The 22,636-nt window shown below is 42.0% G+C and overlaps 1 protein-coding gene across 2 annotated transcripts in view; it reads left to right on the top strand.

Annotated features, from left to right (window-relative positions):
* Nucleotides 1-1,375: 1,375 nt before the first annotated feature.
* The window catches only part of LOC310823794 (nuclear receptor coactivator 4-like), a 39,774-nt gene continuing 18,513 nt past the window's right edge, over nt 1,376-22,636 (top strand). For both annotated transcript variants that reach the window (XM_083696651.1, XM_083696650.1), the window contains exons 1-5: nt 1,376-1,494; nt 2,391-2,517; nt 3,646-3,786; nt 3,880-3,971; nt 4,250-4,358. In XM_083696651.1, coding sequence (XP_083552777.1) covers nt 1,490-1,494; nt 2,391-2,517; nt 3,646-3,786; nt 3,880-3,971; nt 4,250-4,358 — 474 coding nt within the window. In that variant the 5' untranslated portion in view covers nt 1,376-1,489. The remainder of the gene's footprint in view (nt 1,495-2,390; nt 2,518-3,645; nt 3,787-3,879; nt 3,972-4,249; nt 4,359-22,636) is intronic.

The raw sequence follows: 22,636 nt of genomic DNA on the forward strand, positions 1-22,636 counted from the left end.
TGTTTGGCGAAAACCAAACACAGCACACCACACCTACTGGGAAGCATGGTGGTGGCAACATTATGTTGTGGGGATGTTTCTCTTCAGCGGGGACTGGGCAATTGGTCAGGATTGAAGGGAAAATGGATGCTGCCAAGTACACCCAAATTCTTGAGGACAACCTGCGTCCCTCTGCTAGACAGCTGAAGATGGGCAGGTCATTCACCTTCCAACACGACAACAATCCTAAACATACCGCCAAAAGAACAACGCAGTGGCTTAAGGATAGAAAGCTGAATGTCCTTGAGTGGCCAAGTCAGAGCCCTGACTTAAATCCGATAGAAAATCTGTGGATGGACTTGAAGAGAGCAGTCCATCGCCGCTCACCACGGAATTTGACTGAACTCTAACAATTCTGCAAGGAAGAATGGGCAAATATTCTCCAATCTAGGTGTGCAAAGCTAGTAGAGACATATCCAAACAGATTGATGGCTGTAATTGCAGCAAAAGGTGGCTCTACAAAGTATTATATCAGGGGACTGATGACTTTTCCAACCCTGTTATTCTTGTTTTTCATTTTGTATAAATTTTCAGAACTGTCTCCTTTTTTTTCATTAGTTTGATATTGTATGGCTAAATTTGTACATAAAGCTGGAAAAACCGGTTTTTTTTTTTTAATGGGTTTTGATTTTAGGCTGTACGACAAATATAATAACTATTTCAAAGGGGTATGATGACTTTCTATAGGCACTGTATGTTGCTCTCTCCTTGCAAGTTTTTCTTTCTGTTGATTGTATTTTACTAGAACTGAATTGAGTATTGAATAAACGATAATAAATTATTCATTTGATTTATCCCAACTTATGAGAACACTGGTGTCAGTCTCACATTCTTTATTTCGAGTGAAAAAGTGAATTCCTACAAGTCCATTATGTGTTACCTATACAGTGTAGACGAGGCACTTTGAACTGTTGGGCCGCAGTAAAAAGCCAACACTATGTATGACACCCCTCATGGTTGAAACTCACTTGATATGTATACTAGTAAGTGTTCATGAATAGAGTGGTCGTAAAAATCATGTTTAGCCTTGGAAAATCATTAGTGTACAGTCCATTATGTGTCCCCTATGCAGTGCCACAGTCTTCCAACAGATTCATTAGGATATTAGACTTTAAAACACGAATATTACATTGAGAGTATTAAATGTTTATTTACAGATATAGTTACATGTAATTTATGGTCCCTTTACACATATTTAGTATTTCTAAATGCTTAAACAAGTTTAACCTGTGCGCTTTTATGTTGAAGAAATCCTAATTTACATACACCCGAGCTAAGTGGGCGGAGTTCCACTTTTGTCCTTCACAGAAAACAGCTGGGCTTCGTGGCTCGATGAAAAAAAGCAAATAATTAAACGAGTATCTTTTGTTTACTGGGGAAGGTGGACATAGACAACGCTGTGGACGACATTAAACACACAGCTACCTTGTATTACTGGATATACAGCAACATGAGGTATGACCTTGGAGTTTGTGGTTTGCTTGATGGATAACATCCTCACAATATACGCCATTTTTGATATGAGCTCTGGTGTTACAGCAGACTGTCTTGTAGAAACTAGATCGATCATTATCACTATTTTACCAAAGACAAATATTATATTTATCAATCCATCTATCCTGTTATTTGGACGGTGTTTTGACATTCAAAACTATCAATTCCAGCGTGCTTTTACAAGCTTAGCTGGCCCTCGCAACAAAGCAGCTGGTATCCTTTGGCAGGTTATTTGACACTACCTTGAGGATAACAGTAACAGTAGCAAATATAATCAATGTTATTCAAAGTTTTGGAGGCAGTGGTTAGGTTGAATTCGGTGTCAAATGGCTCCTAGAGAGACTTCTCTGCAGGCATATCTTTTGCATTTAAACTTCGATCACATGTTACCTGGTTTTGGAGAATAGCAACTTCAGAAATGACTGCACAGCTTGATCCCTAGAAGAGTAAATAATTAATCATCTGTGTTCTCTGAGCGCCAATAGTGGAACTCCGCCCACCTACTTCCGGTCAATGTCAATTTATGTAAATGACGATGTCTTCCAAATAAAAGCGTACATGTAAAACTTGTTTAAGCATTTAAAAATACTAAATATGGATAAAGGAGCCACAAATGATATGTAACAATACCTGGGAATAAACATTTAATCCTCTCAATGTAATTCTTCTAGTATCCAAATTACACTCACTGCACTCCATAGAGGACACATAATGGACTGTAAACAAAATATTTTCCAAGGCTAAACATGATTTTTACTACCACTGTACTCGACAACACTTCTAGTATACATATCAACTGAGTTTCACCCAAGGAGGATTTATCTTTCATTGAGACAAAATTGTCTCTTTCTGTACAGAATATCACCTGTGGCGGAACAAGAGAAGGCCACACTCAGGCAGTGTATGCAGGCCTGCTCTCAACTGGAGGGGGCCATCGGTGGGGTGATGCGGGCTGAGGCCCAGCTCAAGGACAACTCCAGGGAGGTAAGACACCAGGGGCCCATTTGTGTTTGTACCCCACACAGCTTCCCACCTTGGGATGACCAGTGTGTACTGCTGCTCAGCTGTAAACACAGTGGTTTTCAAGGATTTAAGACAAGCACTGTTTGAATCGACATACGTAAAGTAGCCCTTTTTTCTGTTTGCATTTGGTTTTGGCCAGATTGGAGAAAGTTTGCGGGGCAGAGATGGGGTGGTCGTGACTTCCAAATGACCTGGGCACAGTATTAATTTTCCACCAATAACAGCATTACAACGTTGCAATGAGAAAGTCTTACAATTCTGCTAATGACACATGATTTTGATTGGACCAAGCAATTAAATTCACAAAGACCAATTTATTAATTATTCTCCAAAAACTCTTTTTAGTCCGTTTAAAACTCCATTTAGTCTGATTTTAGTCACAGAGATAATCTTGTCTTGTTTTAGTCAACCAAAATGAAAAATGATTTTAGTTTATTTATAGTATTTTCTATGTCTATTTAGTCAGTTATCGTCTCGTACTACAGAAATTCGTTGACGAAATTAATACTGCTGTGTATAATTTGCATTTGCTGCAAAACCAAGCACACCTGACAGGATAATCATTGCCCACACCCTTAAGCATGCTGTTATTGTATGTCTCATAACTGTGGCAGACATGCTAAGCCCTGGTATGTCAGAGCTGTGTAAAACTCTGTCTTTGTCCTGACCACAGTTAGTCATTAGTATGTTGGCTCATGTTATGAGGAGGGGACTTGAGAGGCCAATATTGAAACCTGACCACAGGATATAATTTCCTCTGGCCAGCCTTTTTAAGGCAGCAGTAGGAAGAGGTCGCTCATTACAGTCCGAGAGGACACAGACATCAGAGTATCCTCTATCTCATCTCATCTCACTGCTTCAGAGAGCACCATCTAGCCTTTTACAGACTAAAAAGCAGTGGAATAAGTAAAAGGTTATGATCTTGTCATTGTGGTTTAACTTGAAACGTACTGTGTCAGAACAGATCCCAAAATAAAAAAATCCCATGACTTGACTTGCGTGCGTGCATTTTAAGACATAGGACTCAACCTAGATTTTCTTTATCTTTCCAGATCTTCTGTATTCACCACATTTCTCTCTGTTTTTCAGATGAAGTCTCAGCTGCACACCTGCATCAGCAGACACCTGGAGTCAATGCGCTCGCGTGAGGTCTGGCTGCTCGAGCAGATTGACCTCGTCGAGCAGCTGAAGGGCGAGGCTCTGCAGTCACAACTACAGCAGCTTCACTGGGTCAGTGTTTCCTCGTACTGCAGTGACTCTCCTCATGTTACTGCTGGTCCCAGCTGCTGACCATGTTCTTTTTCTTCTCTCCTCTGCCCACAGCTTCGGGGCCAATTTGACATCCTCATTCATCAGCTGGAGAATTGCAACAACAGCCACAACCTGACCAACCAGCTCACTAGCTGCATGGAAAAGTAAGAGTGAATAAAGGCCTCTTGGATTTAATGATTTTTGGGAGTCAGGCATTCGTTGATTGCACAATTATTGTTTACAGTCAATGATTGTTGGCAGAAGCTGTGCCTCTCAAGACATCATTGCAGTCTCTGTTTAACTCTTTAATACCTCTGTAATTCTCAGTTAAACTCAGTCACAGGTTAGAACTTGAATGTTGGCATGTGTTAGAAGATGATGTAAAGAAAGGTGGAGGGTGTTTTGAGGCGTTAGCCTTATGTCCCCCTCTTTGTCTGTTTAGGTTATCTTCTCTGAACCTGACTCCAGAGAAAACCCCTGACATGAGCTTCCAGGCTGACACTCGCTCCCTGCATCAGGCCATCACCTCCTTTGGGAACATTGCCACCCAGGTACTTGGCCACTTGATCTACGAATAGAAATACACACAGCTTACAAAGAATCCCTCAGCCGAGACTGAATTTAGTCCAATGCCAGATGTTGATTGGAGAGGTTTGGACTTTGCTGTGTATTTCACTGAGCCTCTTTACTGTCACAATGTCAGTGCCAATGTAAGACTTACCGTCTGCTCTCAACAGGGCTTTGTACTTAATTATTCTTAACATTGAACCAAAGCACTGCACCGATGTCTCAGTGCCAGTCACACACAGTCGACTTATATATTCTGTTAAAAGGTATTAAATGGTGCGTTTTGATAACTCATATGTCTGTCAAGTCAAAATCAACCTCATTTATTTATTCTCTCGTTTTTAATATTTATTGAGTCATGATAAGATAAGACCATTGTACTCAGCAACTAGTTATTCATTTGAAAGTTGAACTTCTCAAAAACTGCAGGTGGTGATCAATAATGAAGAATTTCTAATGTATAGCTAATGTTTATTGGTCAAATACTCTTTCAAGCATTTAGTCATTTCTCAAAGACCATTTCCCCTGTGCATTACTTTTTATACTTAGATTTATGTCAGAATGTGCCTTGCAATAATTGGTTCTCCTTATCAAATTTGGTATATTATATACAGTGGGGGAAATAATTATTTGATCCCTGCTGATTTTGTTAGTTTGCCCGATTACAAAGAAATGAGTGGTCTATAATTTTTATGGTACTTTTAGTTTAACAAATAGAGACAGAATATCAACAAAGAAGTCCAGAAAAAACACATTATATAAAGTTATAAATTAATTTGCATTTGATCGAAGGAAATAAGTATTTGATCCCCTACAAACCAGCAAGAATTCTGGCTCATACAGACCGGTTATATGCCCATGAGGCACACAGATTAGTCCTGTCACTTTAGGAAAAGTACTCCTAATCTCTGCTTGTTATGGGTATAAAAGACACCTGTCAATAGAATCAATCTCTTCCATTCCAACCTCTCCACCACCATGGGCAAGACCAAAGAACATTCAAAGGACATCAGGGTAAGAGTTGTAGACCTGCACAAGGCTGGAATGGGCTACAAGACCATCAGCAAGAAGCTTGGTGAGAAGGAGACAACTGTTGGTGCAATTATTAGAAAATGGAAGAAATACAAAATAACCATCAATCGCCCTCAGCCTGGAGCTCCATGCAAGATCTTGCCTCGTGGGGTAAGGATGATCATGAGAAGGGTGAGGGATCAGCCCAGAACTACACGAGAGGAGCTTGGTAATGATCTCAAGGCAGCTGGGACCACAGTCACCAAGAAAACCATTGGTAACACACTACACCGTAACGGATTGAAATCCTGCAGTGCCCGCAAGGTCCCCCTGCTCAAGAAGGCACATGTACAGGCCCATCTGAAGTTTGCCAATGAACACCTAAATGATTCAGAGAAGGCTTGGGAGAAGGTGATGTGGTCAGATGAGACCAAAATTGAACTCTTTGGCATAAATTCGACTCTTCGTGTTTGGAGGGAGAGAAATGCTGAATGCTACAATCCCAAGAACACCATCCCCACCGTCAAACACGGAGGTGGAAACATTATGCTTTGGGGTTGTTTCTCTGCTAAGGGTACAGGACGACTTCACTGCATTGAGGGGCCAATGGACGGGGCCATGTACCATAAGATCTTGGACGAGAACCTCCTTCCCTCAGCCAGAGCACTGAGGATGGGTCGTGGATGGGTCTTCCAGCATGACAATGACCCAAAACATACAGCCAAGGCAACAAAGGAGTGGCTCAAGAAGAAGCACACTAAGGTCATGGAGTGGCCTAGCTAGTCTCCAGACCTTAATCCTATCGAAAATTTGTGGAGGGAGCTGAAGCTTCGACTTGCCAAGCAAAAGCCTTGAAACCTTCAGGATTTGGAGAGGATCTGTAAAGAGGAGTGGACCAAAATCCCTCCTGAGATGTGTGCAAACCTGGTGACCAACTATAAGAGACGTCTGACTTCTGTGCTTGCCAGCAAGGGTTTCTCCACCAAGTACTAAGTCATGTTTTGCTTGGGGATCAAATACTTATTTCCTTCGATCAAATGCAAATTAATTTATAACTTTATATAATGTGTTTTTTCTGGACTTCTTTGTTGATATTCTGTCTCTATTTGTTAAACTAAAAGTACCATAAAAATTATAGACCGCTCATTTCTTTGTAATCGGGCAAACTAACAAAATCAGCAGGGGATCAAATAATTATTTCCCCCACTGTATATTATGTCTGACTCAATGACTCAAACCTGGCCTTAGTGGGAGTGAATTTATGAGAAAGTATTTGTTATTATTTGATTTCAGCGAATCAGAAGTGTGTGGTGTGCAAGCACTGGGGGGAAGTGTTGTGGGAGATGATTGATGCAAAGTAAATCCAATGGCTATGCACCGTCTGTTTTCTATGGTTTTTCTATTGGCTTAATGAAGACCAAGTTTGATGCGTTGGTCCACCTGACCTTTTGCGCATTTGGGCGGAAGTGTCTGGGAACAAGACTAGTGCCAGTGTGGTCCCAGGGACCCTTCTCACTTTGGCCTTTGAAGGCCTTCATTCTCAGGAGATAATATTTGGGAGTGAGACTCTCCTCATCACATTTACAAAGCAATCTCAGAGGCCTAATTAATTCCAAAATCCACCTGAAAGATGTCTTTGTTTCTACGATAAGCGGTAGAGACCCATGGTACCCCTCCTTACTCTGTTGTTTTTACAAAACAGGTTGTGGTTCTCAGCTTTTAGTTGATGGTATTTGTGTACAGATTACATTTTTCCCTCTATTTTAGGCCACCAAAAGTGATAGGACAGATTTATCAAATGTCCAAATTAAGCACTCATGTTAAGTATTTGTTCGACAATGCTTTGTTTGATGTACACTACCATCTCATAAAATCTGAGAATCTCTCCTTTAACCTAATAGTAAGAATTAAATATAACAGCAATAATCAACAGAAAGAGAAACTTGCAAGGAGAGAGCAACAACTTACCCCAGGTGACAATAGAATAGTTGTTTACTGGAAGCCACAGCTCCCAAAGATTCTCAGGTGAAAACTTGAACATTCATTTGTAATATACTGAAAAGACCTTCCAAAAACATGTATGTGGAGAGGACAGATAATTATTTCATGGAACTTAGTCCCGTGACACTTGTATCTCACCCTGGGCCATTGTTTAAATTCCCCACCTATCTTATGTTCTCAAAACATGGCTTCTGATGCACAAGGCTCTACTTAATAACACATTACCCAGCCAGTATCAGTTGTCCCTGAGCAACCCCCTAAGGGACATAACTTTGATATACGTTTAAACCTTCTGTTACATACATTTTAAAACATAGTTGGTCACAACAAAGTTTAAGTAATAATGAAGTAGTAATGAATGGAAGTTCAATAAGAGGTCAAGATTCAAGATTCTATATTTGTCACGTGCATACAAGTATACAGTGAAATGCAAAAGTGACAGTGCCACAGAGTAGTGCAACAATAAGTTTTAAAATAGAATAAAATAAAATAGAATAGAAGTACTAAAAAATAAAGGTCAAGACAGACATCTATTCACAGGACCAATTCCTGTGATTCAGGTTCCTTCAGTGTGTTGCATGAGGCAAGTGACAACACAGCATCAATCAATAATGACAAATCATTATGATCTATTGCTATACATTGTCAATTGCTATAGCTATTGTGGTTTATTGTTGTTACAAAAAATAATAAAAACTTTATTTATATAGCACCTTTTTAAAACAATGTTACAAAGTGCTTTACAAATAGATAAAACAGATATGCAAATAAAAATGAAACTATAAGTAGAAAAAGTAAAACACAGACACATTAAAAAGAATGAGAGTAGCATCAAAAATAAAAGTAGAAAAACAGTAAAACACAACACATTAAAAAGAATAATTAAAGGCTAGTCTATAAATATACGTTTTTAAGAAGAGATTTAAAAGAGAATACTGATCTTGCTAGCCTAATATCCTCAGGCAGGTCGTTCTAGAGTCTAGGGGCCCTAATGGCAAAGGCACGGTCACCTTTTGTCTTCAGTCTAGACTCCGGAACGGCCAGAAGGGCCCTGCCTGAGGATCTTAGGCTGCACTGAGGCTCATAGGGGATTAAAAGGTCAGAAATATAGTCCGGTGCTAGACCCAGCTGAGCCTTAAGTCATCGATAAAATCTAGGGAGGCAAAAATTGGGGCGATGTGGTCTCTTTTCTTAGTTCTGGTTAAAAGCCTAGCTACTGCATTTTGGACTATCTGTAACCGTGCAAGGGACTTTCTACTGAGAGAAGAATAGAGCGAGTTGCAATAATCTATGCGAGATGAGATGAATGAATGCATTTTTCTAGATTGGCAAATTACAAGAAAGGCTGTATTTTGGAAATGTTTCTCAACTGATAAAAACATGACTGTACAACTGTTTTGAAATTGAGGTCAGCATCAAAAGTCACCCCGAGGTTACAAGCTGAAGATTTCACGTTGGCAGACAGACAGCCAAAACTGTCCTGTGTTGCTACCGTGGAGCTAGGAGGGCCAAATATGACAACCTCAAATTTGCTGTCATTCAGTTGTAAAAAGTTCTGGGACATCCAACATCTAATATCTTCCAAGCAATCATTAAGTGAAGCTAAACTGGACGAATCATGGGGTTTAATGGGAAGATACAGTGCATTCGGAAAGTATTCAGACCCCTTCACTTTTTCCACATTTTGTTATGTTCCAGCCTTATTCTAAAATGGATTAAATTCTTTTTTTCCCCTCCCAACACACAATACCCTGTAATGACAAAGCCAAAACAGGTTTTTAGAAATGTTTTCTAATTTATTAAAAAATAAAAAACTGAAATCACATTTACATAAGTATTATGTAATTTACTTACATAAATTACTTACCCTTTACCCTTTAGTTACTTTGTTGAAGCGCCTTTGGCAGCGATTACAACCTCAAGTCTTCTTGGGTATGACGCTACAAGCTTGGCACACCTGTATTTGGGGAGTTTCTCCCATTCTTCTCTGCAGATCCTCTCAAGCTCTGTCAGGTTGGATGGGGAGCGTCGGTGCACAGCTATTTTCTTTCGGGTTCAAGTCCGAGCTCTGGCTGGACCACTCAAGGATATTCAGAGACTTGTCCCGAAGCCACTCCTGCGTTGTCTTGGCTGTGTGCTTAAGGTCGTCCTGTTGGAAGGTGAGCCCAGTCTGAGGTCCGGAGCAGGTTTTCATCAAGGATCTCTCTGTACTTTGCTCTGTTCATCTTTTCCTCAATCCTGACTAGTTTCCCAGTCCCTGCCGCTGAAAAACATCCCCACAGCATGATGCTGCCACCACAATGCTTCACCGTAGGGATGGTATTGGCCAGGTGATGAGCGGTGCCTGGTCTCCTCCAGACGTGACGCTTGGCATTCAGGCCAAAGAGTTCAATCTTGGTTTCATCAGACCAGAGAATCTTTTTTCTCATGGTCTGAGAGTCCTTTAGGTGCCTTTTGGCAAACTCCAAGCGGGCTGTCATGTGCTTTTTACTGAGGAGTGGCTTCCGTCTGGCCACTCAACCATAAAGGCCAGATTGGTGGAGTGCTGCAGAGATGGTTGCCCTTCTGGAAGGTTCTCCCATCTCCACAGAGGAACTCTGGAGCTCTGTCAGAGTGACCATTGGGTTCTTGGTCACCTCCCTGACGATGGCCCTTCTCCCCCTATTGCTCAGTTTGGCCGGGCGGCCAGCTCTAGGAAGAGTCTTGGTGGTTCCAAACTTCTTCCATTTAAGAATGATGGAGGCTACTGTGTTCTTGGGGACCTTCAACACTACAGAAATGTTTTTGTACCCTTCCCCAGATCTGTGCCCCGACACAATCCTGTCTCAGAGGTCTACGGACAATTCCTTCAACCTCATGGCCTGGTTTTTGCTCTGACATGCACTGTCAACTGTGGGATCTTATATAGACAGGTGTGTGCTGTTCCAAATTATGTCCAATCAATTGAATTTACCACAGGTGGACTCCAATCAAGTCGTAGAAAATCTCAAGGATGATCAATGGAAACAGGATGCACCTGAGCTCCATTTCGAGTGTCATAGCAAAGGGTCTGAATACTTATGTAAATGTGTGTGGGGGGGCATGCAGCGTTCGGCCTGTAGAGGGAGCTACAGGACCGTGGCCAGGTTGACAGGGGGCGAGGCTTTGTTGCGCACCTGGTGCGAATGAAGCCTCGTTTAACGAAATGGTTAAGATGTGTGTGCCTCTGCTTTCAGTAGGAGGGCTGGGAACGGCGGAGCGGAGAGATATACAGCTGAAAAGCTAACGAGGAGAAACAGAGACTGAAAAGTCATCAGCGAACTAAAAATAAACAAACAATTTCCTCATCCCAACACTGCGTCTGCCTCTGTGTGTACGGACTTTGTTACAATGTGATATTTCAGTTTTTTATTTTTAATAAATTAGCAAACATTTCGAAAAAACTGTTTTCGCTTTGTCATTATGGGGTATTGTGTGTAGATTGATGAGGAAAAAAATTAATTGAATCCATTTTAGAATAAGGCTTTAACATAACAAAATGTGGAAAAAGTGAAGGGGTCTGAATACTTTCCGGATGCACTGTATAACTGGGTGTCGTCCGCATACCAGTGAAATGAAATATTGTCTTTACGGATAATCTGGCGTAGTGGAAACATGTATAATGAGAATAAAATTGGAGCCTTGTGGCACACCAAAGTTCACTTGGGCTGAGGAAGAGACACTTTCCTAGACCATCAGAGAACTGTCTGCTGAGAGGTATGACGAGAACCATTTTAAGGCAGTGTCTGCCTACACAATATCTAAGGCGGTTTATTAAAATAGTATGATCAAGGAGAATTCAAATAGAACACTTACCTGAATCAGATGCTAAAAGTAGGTCGTTTGTGACTTTAAGTAGAGCAGTTTCAGTGCTATGACGGGCGAAAACCAGATTGGAACTTTTCAAATAAAAAAATTCTATCCAGATAGCTAGTCAGTTGATGATAGACAGCCTTCTCTAAAACTTTGGATAAAAAGGGGGGTTTAGGAATTCAAATTGATTGGTCCAGACTTATATTTATTGTTTTTTTTTCTTTTCACAAGGCAATAATCAACATAAGCAACATACAACACAATCACAGTAAATAAATACGTACACAACAACACTGAAGTTATTTTCAAACCAAAAACCAAAACATATACAAAATAAAATAAAACACAATAGAAAGTTTTTCTCAATTAAGACAGCCTAATAAATCTCTGACCCAGTGGTTATAAGAAGGCAAAAAGGTAAGTTTCCAGTTAAGCAAAATGACCCGTCTAGCCAAAATAGTGGCGGAGGCTACTGTATCAGATTGGGCACATGATAGTGGACAGCCCACTGGTAGAATCCCAAAGATAGCTGTGATGGGACAAGGCTCAAAATCTAAACCGAAGACCTCAGGAAAACATTGAAAAATATTTTGCCAGAAATTTTACAGTTTCGGGCATGTCCAGAATTTATTAAATAAAGTAGCCGGTTCTAGTTTACAATGAGCACAGGTAGGGTCAATATTGGGAAATACCTTTCCAAGTTTGGACCTGGACCAATAGGAGTGGATCCTATTTAAAATGGAGTTCCATGTCTCCTTGTCAAATTGTTCCCCCAGAACGTTCTCCCATAATGCCTTAAAAGGAGTTGGTGGGTTCTGGAGATAATTGATGATTCTGTATATAATTGAGATTGCACCCTTAGGAAGCTTGTTAAAGCTCAGGATGTACTCTAGATGAGTTCCTGTAATATTCCGTGGGACAAAATCCCTAACTTGAATAGGAGGCCTCTGAAATTCGCTGCCCAGTAATATGTTGGGAAATCTGGTAGTGCCAGACCCCCCAAGTCCTTGGGTTTCTGTAGGTGTTTCTTAATAATGCGTGGCACTTTCAGGAGAGATTCCCCACTCCAAACTACTATGAGAGTCTTAACTGATCGAGGGAATCAAGATCAAAGAATGAGTCAATCAATTAGGGATCCTGAGAAGATTCTGAAGTATAAAGAGAGGAGTAGAACTGGTTGAATTGGTTGCTTATTTCCTTATGAACAACAGTGGTGGTGCCTGAATTAGTTCTTATCTGGGGAATAAGACGCGAGGCCTCTGATTTGCGGATCTGGTGAGCAAGCATTTTACTGGTCTTGTCACCTTGTTCGTAAATTCTTTAGCGGGCTCGTAGGAGCAAGTGCTCTGCATGTACAGTGGAGAGATTATCATATTCTGATTGGAACAGAAGGCACTGTGTATATAAACCAGCCGAAGGATCTGTTGCATATCTTTCATCAAGTGCAGCAATTGAATTGCTTATGTCACAAATCCGTTGTGTGCACGCCTTGTTTAGAGAGGCTGCATAGGCAATGGATTTGCCACGCAGATATGCTTTGATAGACTTCCATGTAGTGGAGTATGACATGCCTAGATGTGTGTTAATTTCCTGGAATTAAGGAATCTCTGTAGACATCGACTGAATAAATGGGAATTTCAACTTAAGAACCTGGGGAGCATGATCTGAAATGAAAATCCTCTCATAACATGAGTTCTTCCATAAAGAAACAATCAATGCGGGAATATGTATGATGAACATGGGAGAAAAAATTATATTGTCTCGCTGATGGATGTAGAAAGTGCCATGCTTTTGATTGCAATTGATGCAATTGATAAGGCACATTTGGATGGACCAATGACCCTCTGTGAGGACCTATCTAAAGTTGAGGACATCAAAGTTGAAACCCCCCCCTAAAATCAGTGAGGAATGGGGAATAGTAGATACAAATGTGGATATGAAGTTTGTATCATCCCAGTTAGGAGCATATACATTGGCCAAAATAAAGGTGGTGGAAAATAATTTACCTGTAACTATAACATATTGTCCTCTAGTATCTGAAATGACATCTGAAGCAACAAATGGAGTGGATGTGTTAACCAGAATGGCAGCACCTCTTGATTTATTTTGGAAGTTGGAATGGAACAATTGACCAACCCAGTCCTTACGAATTAGGAAGTGATCACCTGTTCTTAAGTGGGTTTCTTGTACCCTTAAGATGAGTCAAAACCTTATTTCTTTTGACAGGATTATTTTATCCCTTTACATTCCAACAAATATAATTTGTTGTCTTGATCACCCTGTGCATTAACGTTAGTTCTCCCTTTCATGTAATCTTGAAGAGTAATAACTCCCCAGAAAACCCCAGTCAATGTAGTGTAAACTAGTGATGTGATGTGTAAGTAAGTGAACCACCCCCCACCCCCACCCCAGGCAATACCTTCCAACTAAGGTACAAGGCTAAGCAGAACATGTTTTTCCCAATGTTGTTTGTGAAGTTAACTAACACTCACAAACCCCTAGCTCCCTATTCATATTGTAATTTCAAGGCAGCGAATCAAGCAGTGACAATAACGTGGATATATCCCAGTTATGTGTCATGTGGACACCAGAACAGTCAGAAACTGTTATTAAACTCTCAGACGGTGTAAATACTATAACTTAAACGTTAGAAATAGACTGACAGTAAGTTAAATGTCCCGAAAATAAATGGTTGTGGATAGGCCATAGCCAATGTTACCACACAAATGAATGAAATCAGACCATTTATCTACTAACAGCAGAGCCGGGCCCATTCACAACCGTATGAGCCCAACAAGTCTTTTTCTTCAGTTTTTCTTTATGTATCGCTCAAAGTGGGCTGATGCGTCCTCTGGAGTGTCAAAGGACTTCTCCCTTTACCTCGTATGACAGCCAGAGTCGAGCAGGGAACTGCAGTCCATACAGTGCCTATAGAAAGTCATCATACCCTGTGAAATCTTTACCTTTTCTCACATTACACCCTGGAAATTAAAATAAATCAAATCTAACTTTTTGAGCTGTATGTACACATTATAACCCTCATCATCAAAGTGAAAATAAAAAAATTAAAAATTCTGGACAATTATTACAAATTAATTAGTGAAATACCTGGTTTGGTTAAGTGATCAGCCCCTTAAGAGTATACCATTATAAACTTGCTCAGGTGCAACCAATCAATTTCCAGATCAAACACCAGGCTAATTGCCCCCCACCTGACATTAATTGTAGTGGTTTTGATTACTTCAGAATAAAACCAGCTGTTTCTTGAGGATTCCACTACTAGAAGTGCATGGTTCTGCAAAGAATTCACCATGGTTGGAAAAGTACTTTCAAAAGGCCTCCGGGATAAAGTTGTAGGAAGGCACAAGTTAGGTGAAGGCTACAAAAAGATTTCGAAGGCTTTAGCTATCCCTCTGAGTACCGTTCAGAGCATCATTAAGAAGTGGAAGGCGTATGGCACCACCAACACCTTGCCTAGATCAGGCCAACTGGATGACCGAGCCAGGAGGACATTGATCAGAGAAGCTACCAAGAGGCCAAAGGCAACTTTGAAGGACTTACAAGTCTTTATGGCTGGGACTGGTCTGTCTGTGCATGTGACAACAATCTCACAAGCTTTACACAAAGCTGGCCTATATGGCAGGGTAGCAAGAAAGAAGCCTTTTCTGAAAAAGTGCACAGTCAGTCTCGTTTGTGCTATGCAAAAACACACCTGGAAGATTCTGTTGCCATGTGGAAAAAGGTTTTATGGTCAGACGAGACTAAGATTGAACTTTTTGGACTGAACTCCAAGCGCTATGTTTGGCGAAAACCAAACACAGCACACCACCCAAAACACACCATACCTACTGTGAAGCATGGTGGTGGCAACATTATGTTGTGGGGATGTTTCTCTTCAGCGGGGACTGGGCAATTGGTCAGGATTGAAGGGAAAATGGATGCTGCCAAGTACACCCAAATTCTTGAGGACAACCTGCGTCCCTCTGCTAGACAGCTGAAGATGGGCAGGTCATTCACCTTCCAACACGACAACGATCCTAAACATACCGCCAAAAGAACAACGCAGTGGCTTAAGGATAGAAAGGTGAATGTCCTTGAGTGGCCAAGTCAGAGCCCTGATTTAAATCCGATAGAAAATCTGTGGATGGACTTGAAGAGAGCAGTCCATCGCCGCTCACCACGGAATTTGACTGAACTCGAACAATTCTGCAAGGAAGAATGGGCAAATATTCTCCAATCTAGGTGTGCAAAGCTAGTAGAGACATATCCAAACAGATTGATGGCTGTAATTGCAGCAAAAGGTGGCTCTACAAAGTATTAAATCAGGGGACTGATGACTTTTCCAACCCTGTTATTCTTGTTTTTCATTTTTTATAAAAAATTTTCATTAGTTTGATGTTGTTATGGCTAAATTTGTACATAAAGCTGGAGTTTTTTTTTTTAATGGGTTTTGATTTCAGGCTGTACGACAAATATAGTAACTATTTCAAAGGGGTATGATGACTTTCTATAGGCACTGTATTTCACGCCGGTGTAGTCGCACAGCCTCCGTTTGACATCTCCAAATTCCGCTTGATACTGTAAAGTAGTTGCGTGCCTGCTGGAGGATCTCATTCTTCACGTGAATGAAATGTACACACAGAATGATCTCACAAGGTCGGTCCCTTGCTCCCGCTGTGTTGGGTGGAGTAGCCCGGGATATGTAGTGACAATGGTCGAGGAGAGGCTTGTCGTCCAGTGACAGCGCATTTAGCAGCCCCGCCACATTCTCCTTGATTCTGGAAATTCTGAGGTTGTTTCTGCGTGAACGTCCCTCCAAATCTTCACATTTCTGTTGCACATCCTTCAATTCTTTAGACAGTCATGGCAGCAGCTTCTAAGTCCCGAATCTTGGTGGAGTGCGACTCGGTCGTCTCTGACGGCGAGTGGATTGCAGGGCGAATCTCTTCCTCCTGGAAGTTTGTAATGTCCCCTCAGAGCAGTTGTGTGACGGTCTCAATTCGTGCATCGATGTTAGCACAAAGGTCCGCTTTGGAAGTGGAAATATCTGACCGCAGTTCACCAATCGCCTTGAGAATGTTTGCTTCGAAGCCTGCCCCGTCACCCGAGTTAGGCTGTGGAGTCGCCATTTCGCGGTTGTCTGTAGTAGGCAGGACCGGTGCTTGCTGAGCTATGTCTGTGGCTAGGCTTTTGTCGTTTTCGCGTCCTGCTGTACTGAAGTCCAAAATGTTCTCAAGCACTTAAAGAAGTAAAGACTGAGATTATAAACCGAAAATTAAAACTATATAACTGCAAAATTATTTACATATCAGCGGGACCAGTGGGGTCAATGCTGGGGCAGACTGGTTCCATTACTTCCTTTAGTAGTCTAGTAAGGACAATATCTAGGGGACAAGAAGAGGATTTCCTGTGTGATACAATCTTGATAAGGGTTTCATCTGATACAGGAACAAATGAATCCAGGTTTGCCTCCAATTGGTAAGTAACAGTCACAGTAACCTACGAGCATAAATGTATACCTATGGGCTCCTCTCATCTATACCACTTCTCTCCTGTAACCGGAATGAAAATACAATGGATGAATTATGAAGGAATGATGTCTGAACAGAGAATTGTCACAATGAATTTACACACGCTCTGAACGGACAGACAGAAACAAACGGATCTTGTGAGGGGAGGAAGTGCAAGGTTTAAATACAACAGGGCCATCCTCTGATTGGTTATTCAGGTGATGAGGAATGAGGTGCAGCTGAACCAAATTGATTGCCAGAATGCCTGAGAAGGATGGAGATACATAGAGAGACAGGAACACAACAGAACACAAGACACAACCAAAACATTTGTAACAGTACTAAACAATATTCTTGGATTATGAGAGTTCTCTGATCAGATTACAGAAATACTTTTCTCTCGTTTTCTTTACAGAAGCATTCAATTCCTTCAGCAGATCCTTCAAACAAATATGAAAAGTCTACAGGACTTCCATTTTCTTTCGGGCCTTTCTACACTCCCTTTTTAGGGCATGGGTGCTTTTCATTTAGCCAGAGAGTGGCTCTGTCCAACCCTTTTTTCTTGGTCTTAAAAGGAGCCACAGCATCTAGGGTCACCTGACACCAACTATTAAAACTATCTAACAGATCAACAGTCTGATGGGAGGGAACGGGAGCTGTTGAAGCGGCAATACTGTTCGAAAAGGCCTCTGAAAATTGTATGGCTGTAGCAGAGTTAACAAAGTGAGAGTGAACAGGAATATGATGGATAGTGGGTGCCGTAAGCAAAATTACATTCAGCAGAATAGCCTTATGGTCAGACACATGAATAGTAAGATGAGGGGACATTACTAGGTCAAGGGTGTGACCTTTTAGATGCCTGGGATCTCTTATTGACTTAACAAGATCAAATGATTCAATGAGGTTAATGAAATCAGAGGCAAGTGCATTTGAGGGGCAACAAACATGGACATTAAAATCCCCTAATATACAAACTCTGTTATATTTGGGCATGTTGAACTCTACAATGAACTCCCTATTCGCTTTTGGAGGTCTGTATACTAAGACACAAAGCAGCTGGACATGACTATTGATTGTGAAGCAGATCGATTCAAATGAGGAGAAGTTACCAAAATAAATAGGGGAGCATTTGAAATCATTTTTGTGGAAGACTGCTACTCTGCCACCATGGCCAGACAGCCTGGGTTGGTGAAAGTGAGAGAAATTCGGGGAGAGTGGCTTCGACTTGAACGGCAATGGAACTCAACCATGTCTCTGTAACCATAACTAACACAGTCTAAATCATGAGAAGCAATGGAATCATGGCAGATAAATGACTTGTTTGACAGGGACCTTGCATTCAGAAGACCAAAATTGACAGCTTTAGTTGAAGTAGTGATAGGCTGTAAAGGCATGCAAGGTAAAACCACTAAATTATTCATATTGGGTATAGCAGGTCTGGACAGAATGGCTACCTTTTTGTTTTTACGGTAGGAAGTGAAAGTACAAAAAAGAGAAAATACTACCAGATCAACTGTGTCGTTAAAATCATGAATGGGGGACAGTGGATCAGAAGCCTTTCCTACCATACATGTCATTGTCTAAGGGAGGAGGCTATATTCTCAGACAACAACCCGGCCCCCCTCCTATTTGGGTGGAGGCCATCCGGCTTGAGGAGGGTAGGGCTCGCCCAGAACAGGTCAAAGTTGTTGACAAAGGGGACGCCGATGGAGGCACACAAGTCTTTTAGCCAGGTTTGGAGGGAAAGTAGTCTAGATCATCTCTCGAGACCCCTCAGGTGGGTGGGGAGGGGCCTCGAGATGATGATGATGCGTTTCCCCGTGTCCAGCAGAGTGGTTAAAAGAGCTTTAAAGTCTGCCTTTAGGAGCTCTGACTGCCCAGTTCTAATGTCATTGGTGTCCACATGCATGATAATGTTGTCCACTTTGGTATAGCCGGCCAGGATGCTGGAGAGTTTGTGGTGAAGGTCACGGACCCGAGCACCTAGGAAACAGTGTACCTTTTGAGGGGCCAGATGGAGTGGGAAGGTAGACATCTCTGACCAGAGCTGCCGATGACAAGAGTGGAGGTGGTTGTGTCAGGTGGTACGAGGGGGCAGGGGCGAGGGGGAGCAGGCTGGGTGGGGGGGGTTGGGGTTTTGGCTGGGTGGAGGTGCTGGAGCGAAGGGGGGGCGGGCTGGGTGCAAGGAGGGACAGACTGGGTGGAGACCAGTGCATTGAACTGGTTAGGTAGCTCCAACACCGGTGGCTGGAATTGAGGCTGAAGGTGGGTTTGCCTCCCCGAGCGCCTGCCCGCTTTCTGCCAGGCTGTTGGCCAAGGGGTGGAGTTGGAGAAGGCCCCAGTCGAGGGTCCAGGGACAGGCGTGTGGGGGAGGGAGGAGGAGTTCACACTTTCACTGGTGAGGAGATCTTGGACTGGCAGGGTCGAGGTGAGAAGCTCCGAGGGGTGAGGACCGGATGGTGGCGTCAAAAGTGTCTTGTAATTTTGAGTGTTCTTTTAGAAGTGCATTTAGTTTTTTTCCTGAAATTCAGCAATCTGGGTGCAAAATCTTGATGTAATCCTCCTCGGCTGTGACGATTAAAAACATTTCGCAGAGCTCACATCTAATAGCCTTCTCCAGACTGGTCAGAGTGTCCGGCAGTGAGCCTGGTGGCACAGTGGAGAACAAACAGCTCAAAAATAACTAGCTCGAACGAATTTGGTAACTGTTGCGTTTGCTAGCTAGTGGACTGAACCTGAACACACCAATAGAGAGTGATATTATTACCAGCGTGTGGCCTATTGCTGAGAATCACTACGACCCTGCTTCTATGTCTAGGCCTTTATTTACTTTCAGTGGCTGTGGGGGCACCAGACTCTTAAGTTGACCTATGACCTATTTTCCCTGACCCTTCAAAACCAAGGTTTTTTTTTGAGGTGTGTGAAATCTTGCTGCCCAGCTAGCTGACAGGGACAGCCAGCACGTATCTCATTCATTCGATCTTGTGTAACAGCCCCTTACATAATACCATGATAACATACAGTGCCCTGCGTAAGTAATGGGACAGTTAAGCATTTTTCTTCTTTTGGCTCTATACTACAAAAGTTTGGATTTTAAATCAAACAATTACTGTCAGGTTAAAGTATATTCTCAGCTTTTATTTGAAGGTATTTGTGTGCATATTGGTTTCACCATATATAAATGACAACACTTTTTATACATAGTCCCCCTATTTCAGAGCACCAAAAGTAATTGGACAGATTAATTTAATGTTTAGTATTTGGTCGACAATCCTTTGCATGCAATAATTGCCTGAAGTCTGCGACCCATTGACCCCACCAGATGCTGGGTGTCTTCTCTGGTGATGCTCTGACAGGCCTGTACTGCAGCAGTTTTCAGTTGTTTGTTTTGAGGTCTGTTTGCCTTATCATCAAGAAATGAAAAGCATGTTCAATTGGATTTAAATCTAAACATTGACTTGGTCATTCAAGAACTTTCCACTTTTTGGCCCTGAAAACCTCCCTAGTTGCTATGGCAGTATGTTTTAGGTCATTATCTTGTGTGATGAAGCGCCATCCAATGAATTTGGAGGCTTTTGCTTGTACTCCAGCAGACAAGATGTCATCATCAATTAAGACAAGTTAGCCAGTTCTAGTGGCAGCTATACATGCCCAAACCATAAAACCCACTCCACCATGTTTCACAGATGAGGTGATATGCTGTAAATCTTGGGCAGAGCCTTTTTCTCCAAACGTTCCACGTCCAATTGCTTTTTTTTCCAGTGCTCTTTAGGCTTTTTAGGTACTTTTTAGCAAACTGTATGCCATTTAGCTGACGCTTTTATCCAAAGCGACTTACATTGCAGTGAGTGCATACATTTCAGTATATATGGTCCTAGCAGGAATCAAACCCACAACCTAAGCGTTGTTAGCGCCATGCTCTACCAACTGAGCCACAGAGGACCACAAACTCTAACCTGACCATCCTTTTTGATGACAACTAGTGGTTTGCACCTTGCAGTGAAGCCACTGTAGAGCGGCTGATGCATATTCTGCGGATGGTAGTCTCTGACACGTTCATGCCTACCTCCTGGGGAGTGGTGAGCATTCTTCGGTCAAGTCCAAGTATTCCTTGGCCTACCAGCCCGTTTGCGATTGCTGAGCTCACCAGAGCTTTTTTTTTTTCTTTTTAATGATGTTCCAAACTGTTGATTTTTTTTTTTTTTTTTTTTCAATCAAACAGTCATTATTTAACCTGATAATGGCTTCCTTCACTTTCATTGACACCCCTTTGGTCCTCATGTTGACAGACACCAATAGCAGACTCCAAAGGCAAATGCAAAGCATAGAATCAATGCTAGACATTGACAGCTCTCTTATGCCTGCACAAATTATGTGACGGAACACAGCTGACTTACCAGAAAAACCTTTCAAGCCAGTTGTCCCATTACTTTTGGTGCCCTGAAATAGGGGGACTATGTATAAAAAGTGTTGTCAGCAAGCAAGCTTGGCTTCACCAGAACTGTCCAATCGCAGCTAAGAAACAGGTTTGTCCCGTGGTGACATCACGTGACTTTTTCTATGTAAAAAGTTGACTGACTCCACTGGTATGAATGAATGGAGTACCACTCACGGAAATACAGTGTAGTGCTGTGATGGAAATCTTTCAGTGAACAACAATAAACGATGTTTGGCCTCAGTTGAGAGTTTTAATGCATATACAAAGCTTAAACAACGTTGCTTAAAGCTGGATCAGCATTCCTTCACCAACAGTGTGGATTCAGATACTGATGCTGTGGAGAGGAGAGGACCGTCCTTAACTCCAATGCTTGTACGTCATAGGTCTAGGGCAGGAGTGCCCAACCACTACTGGTTGACCGCGGACTGATCCCAAGTCGACCGCGAGGGGTGTAAGAAAAAATGAAAAAAATAACGTTTTTTTTATGTGTAACTGTATGTTTTGTTTTGTTGTAGTTATGCGTCGTTGGATATGTTTTGTCTTGTGGGTGTGTGTGTGTGTTATATTTTGTATTAAATGTACACTACAGCCTATCATGAGTCCTTGCCTGCGCACCCTATCAGTCTCTTAAACACGTCCACAAAGAAAGTATTAAAAAAAAAGAAAAAAGTAGGTCACGTTTAACCTACGGTAGCGCGTGACATGCATGATAGGAAGTTGACAGCTGTCAACAGTAGCTAGCAGCTAGCGATCAGAGCGGTTACGCACTCCTAAACTTTAACATGTCTGAGGGGAAACGAGCCAAGACCTACCATTTTCACCCTGAATGGGAGGAAGATTATTTTTTTGTTTATTCTCATTCAAAGCCTGTTTGTTTGATCTGCAATGCAACGGTGGCGTTGGCAAAGAAAGGGAATCTGGAGCGGCATTTTAAAACGGTACACGGGAGCTACGAGAGGGACTTCCCTGCAAAAACGCCTTTACGCGCCACAAAAGTGCGGGATTTGAAAGCACAGATGACAGCACGGCAGTCAATCTTCACCAAACCGAAGACCCAGGGTAAGGCCGCAACTATTGCTTCCTATCGCGTCAGTCACGTACTTGCTAAGCACAAGAAGCCATTCAAAGACGGCGATATTGTGAAGGAAGCCTTTCTCGAGGCAGCGGATAGCCTTTTTGAAGACTTTAAAAATAAAACAGAGATCGTGAAGGCCATTAAAGAAGTGCAATACGACTACAAGGTGATGTGAGGGAATGGCTGTGGATGTGGAGGAGCAACTGAGGAAGGATATTGACGCGTGAGTGCTTTTCCCTCCAATTTGACGAGTCGACTGATATGGTGGATGTGGCACAATTGCGTGTTTTCATCAGGATGGTTTTTGAAGACATGAGCGCCAAGGAAGAGCTACTCACCATTTTGCCATTAAAAGGACACACCAGAGGTGAGGATATGTTTAATGCTTTCATGGGA

Source organism: Argentina silus (assembly GCF_951799395.1).
Source record: "Argentina silus genome assembly, chromosome: Y".
Taxonomy (NCBI): Eukaryota; Metazoa; Chordata; class Actinopteri; order Argentiniformes; family Argentinidae; genus Argentina; species Argentina silus.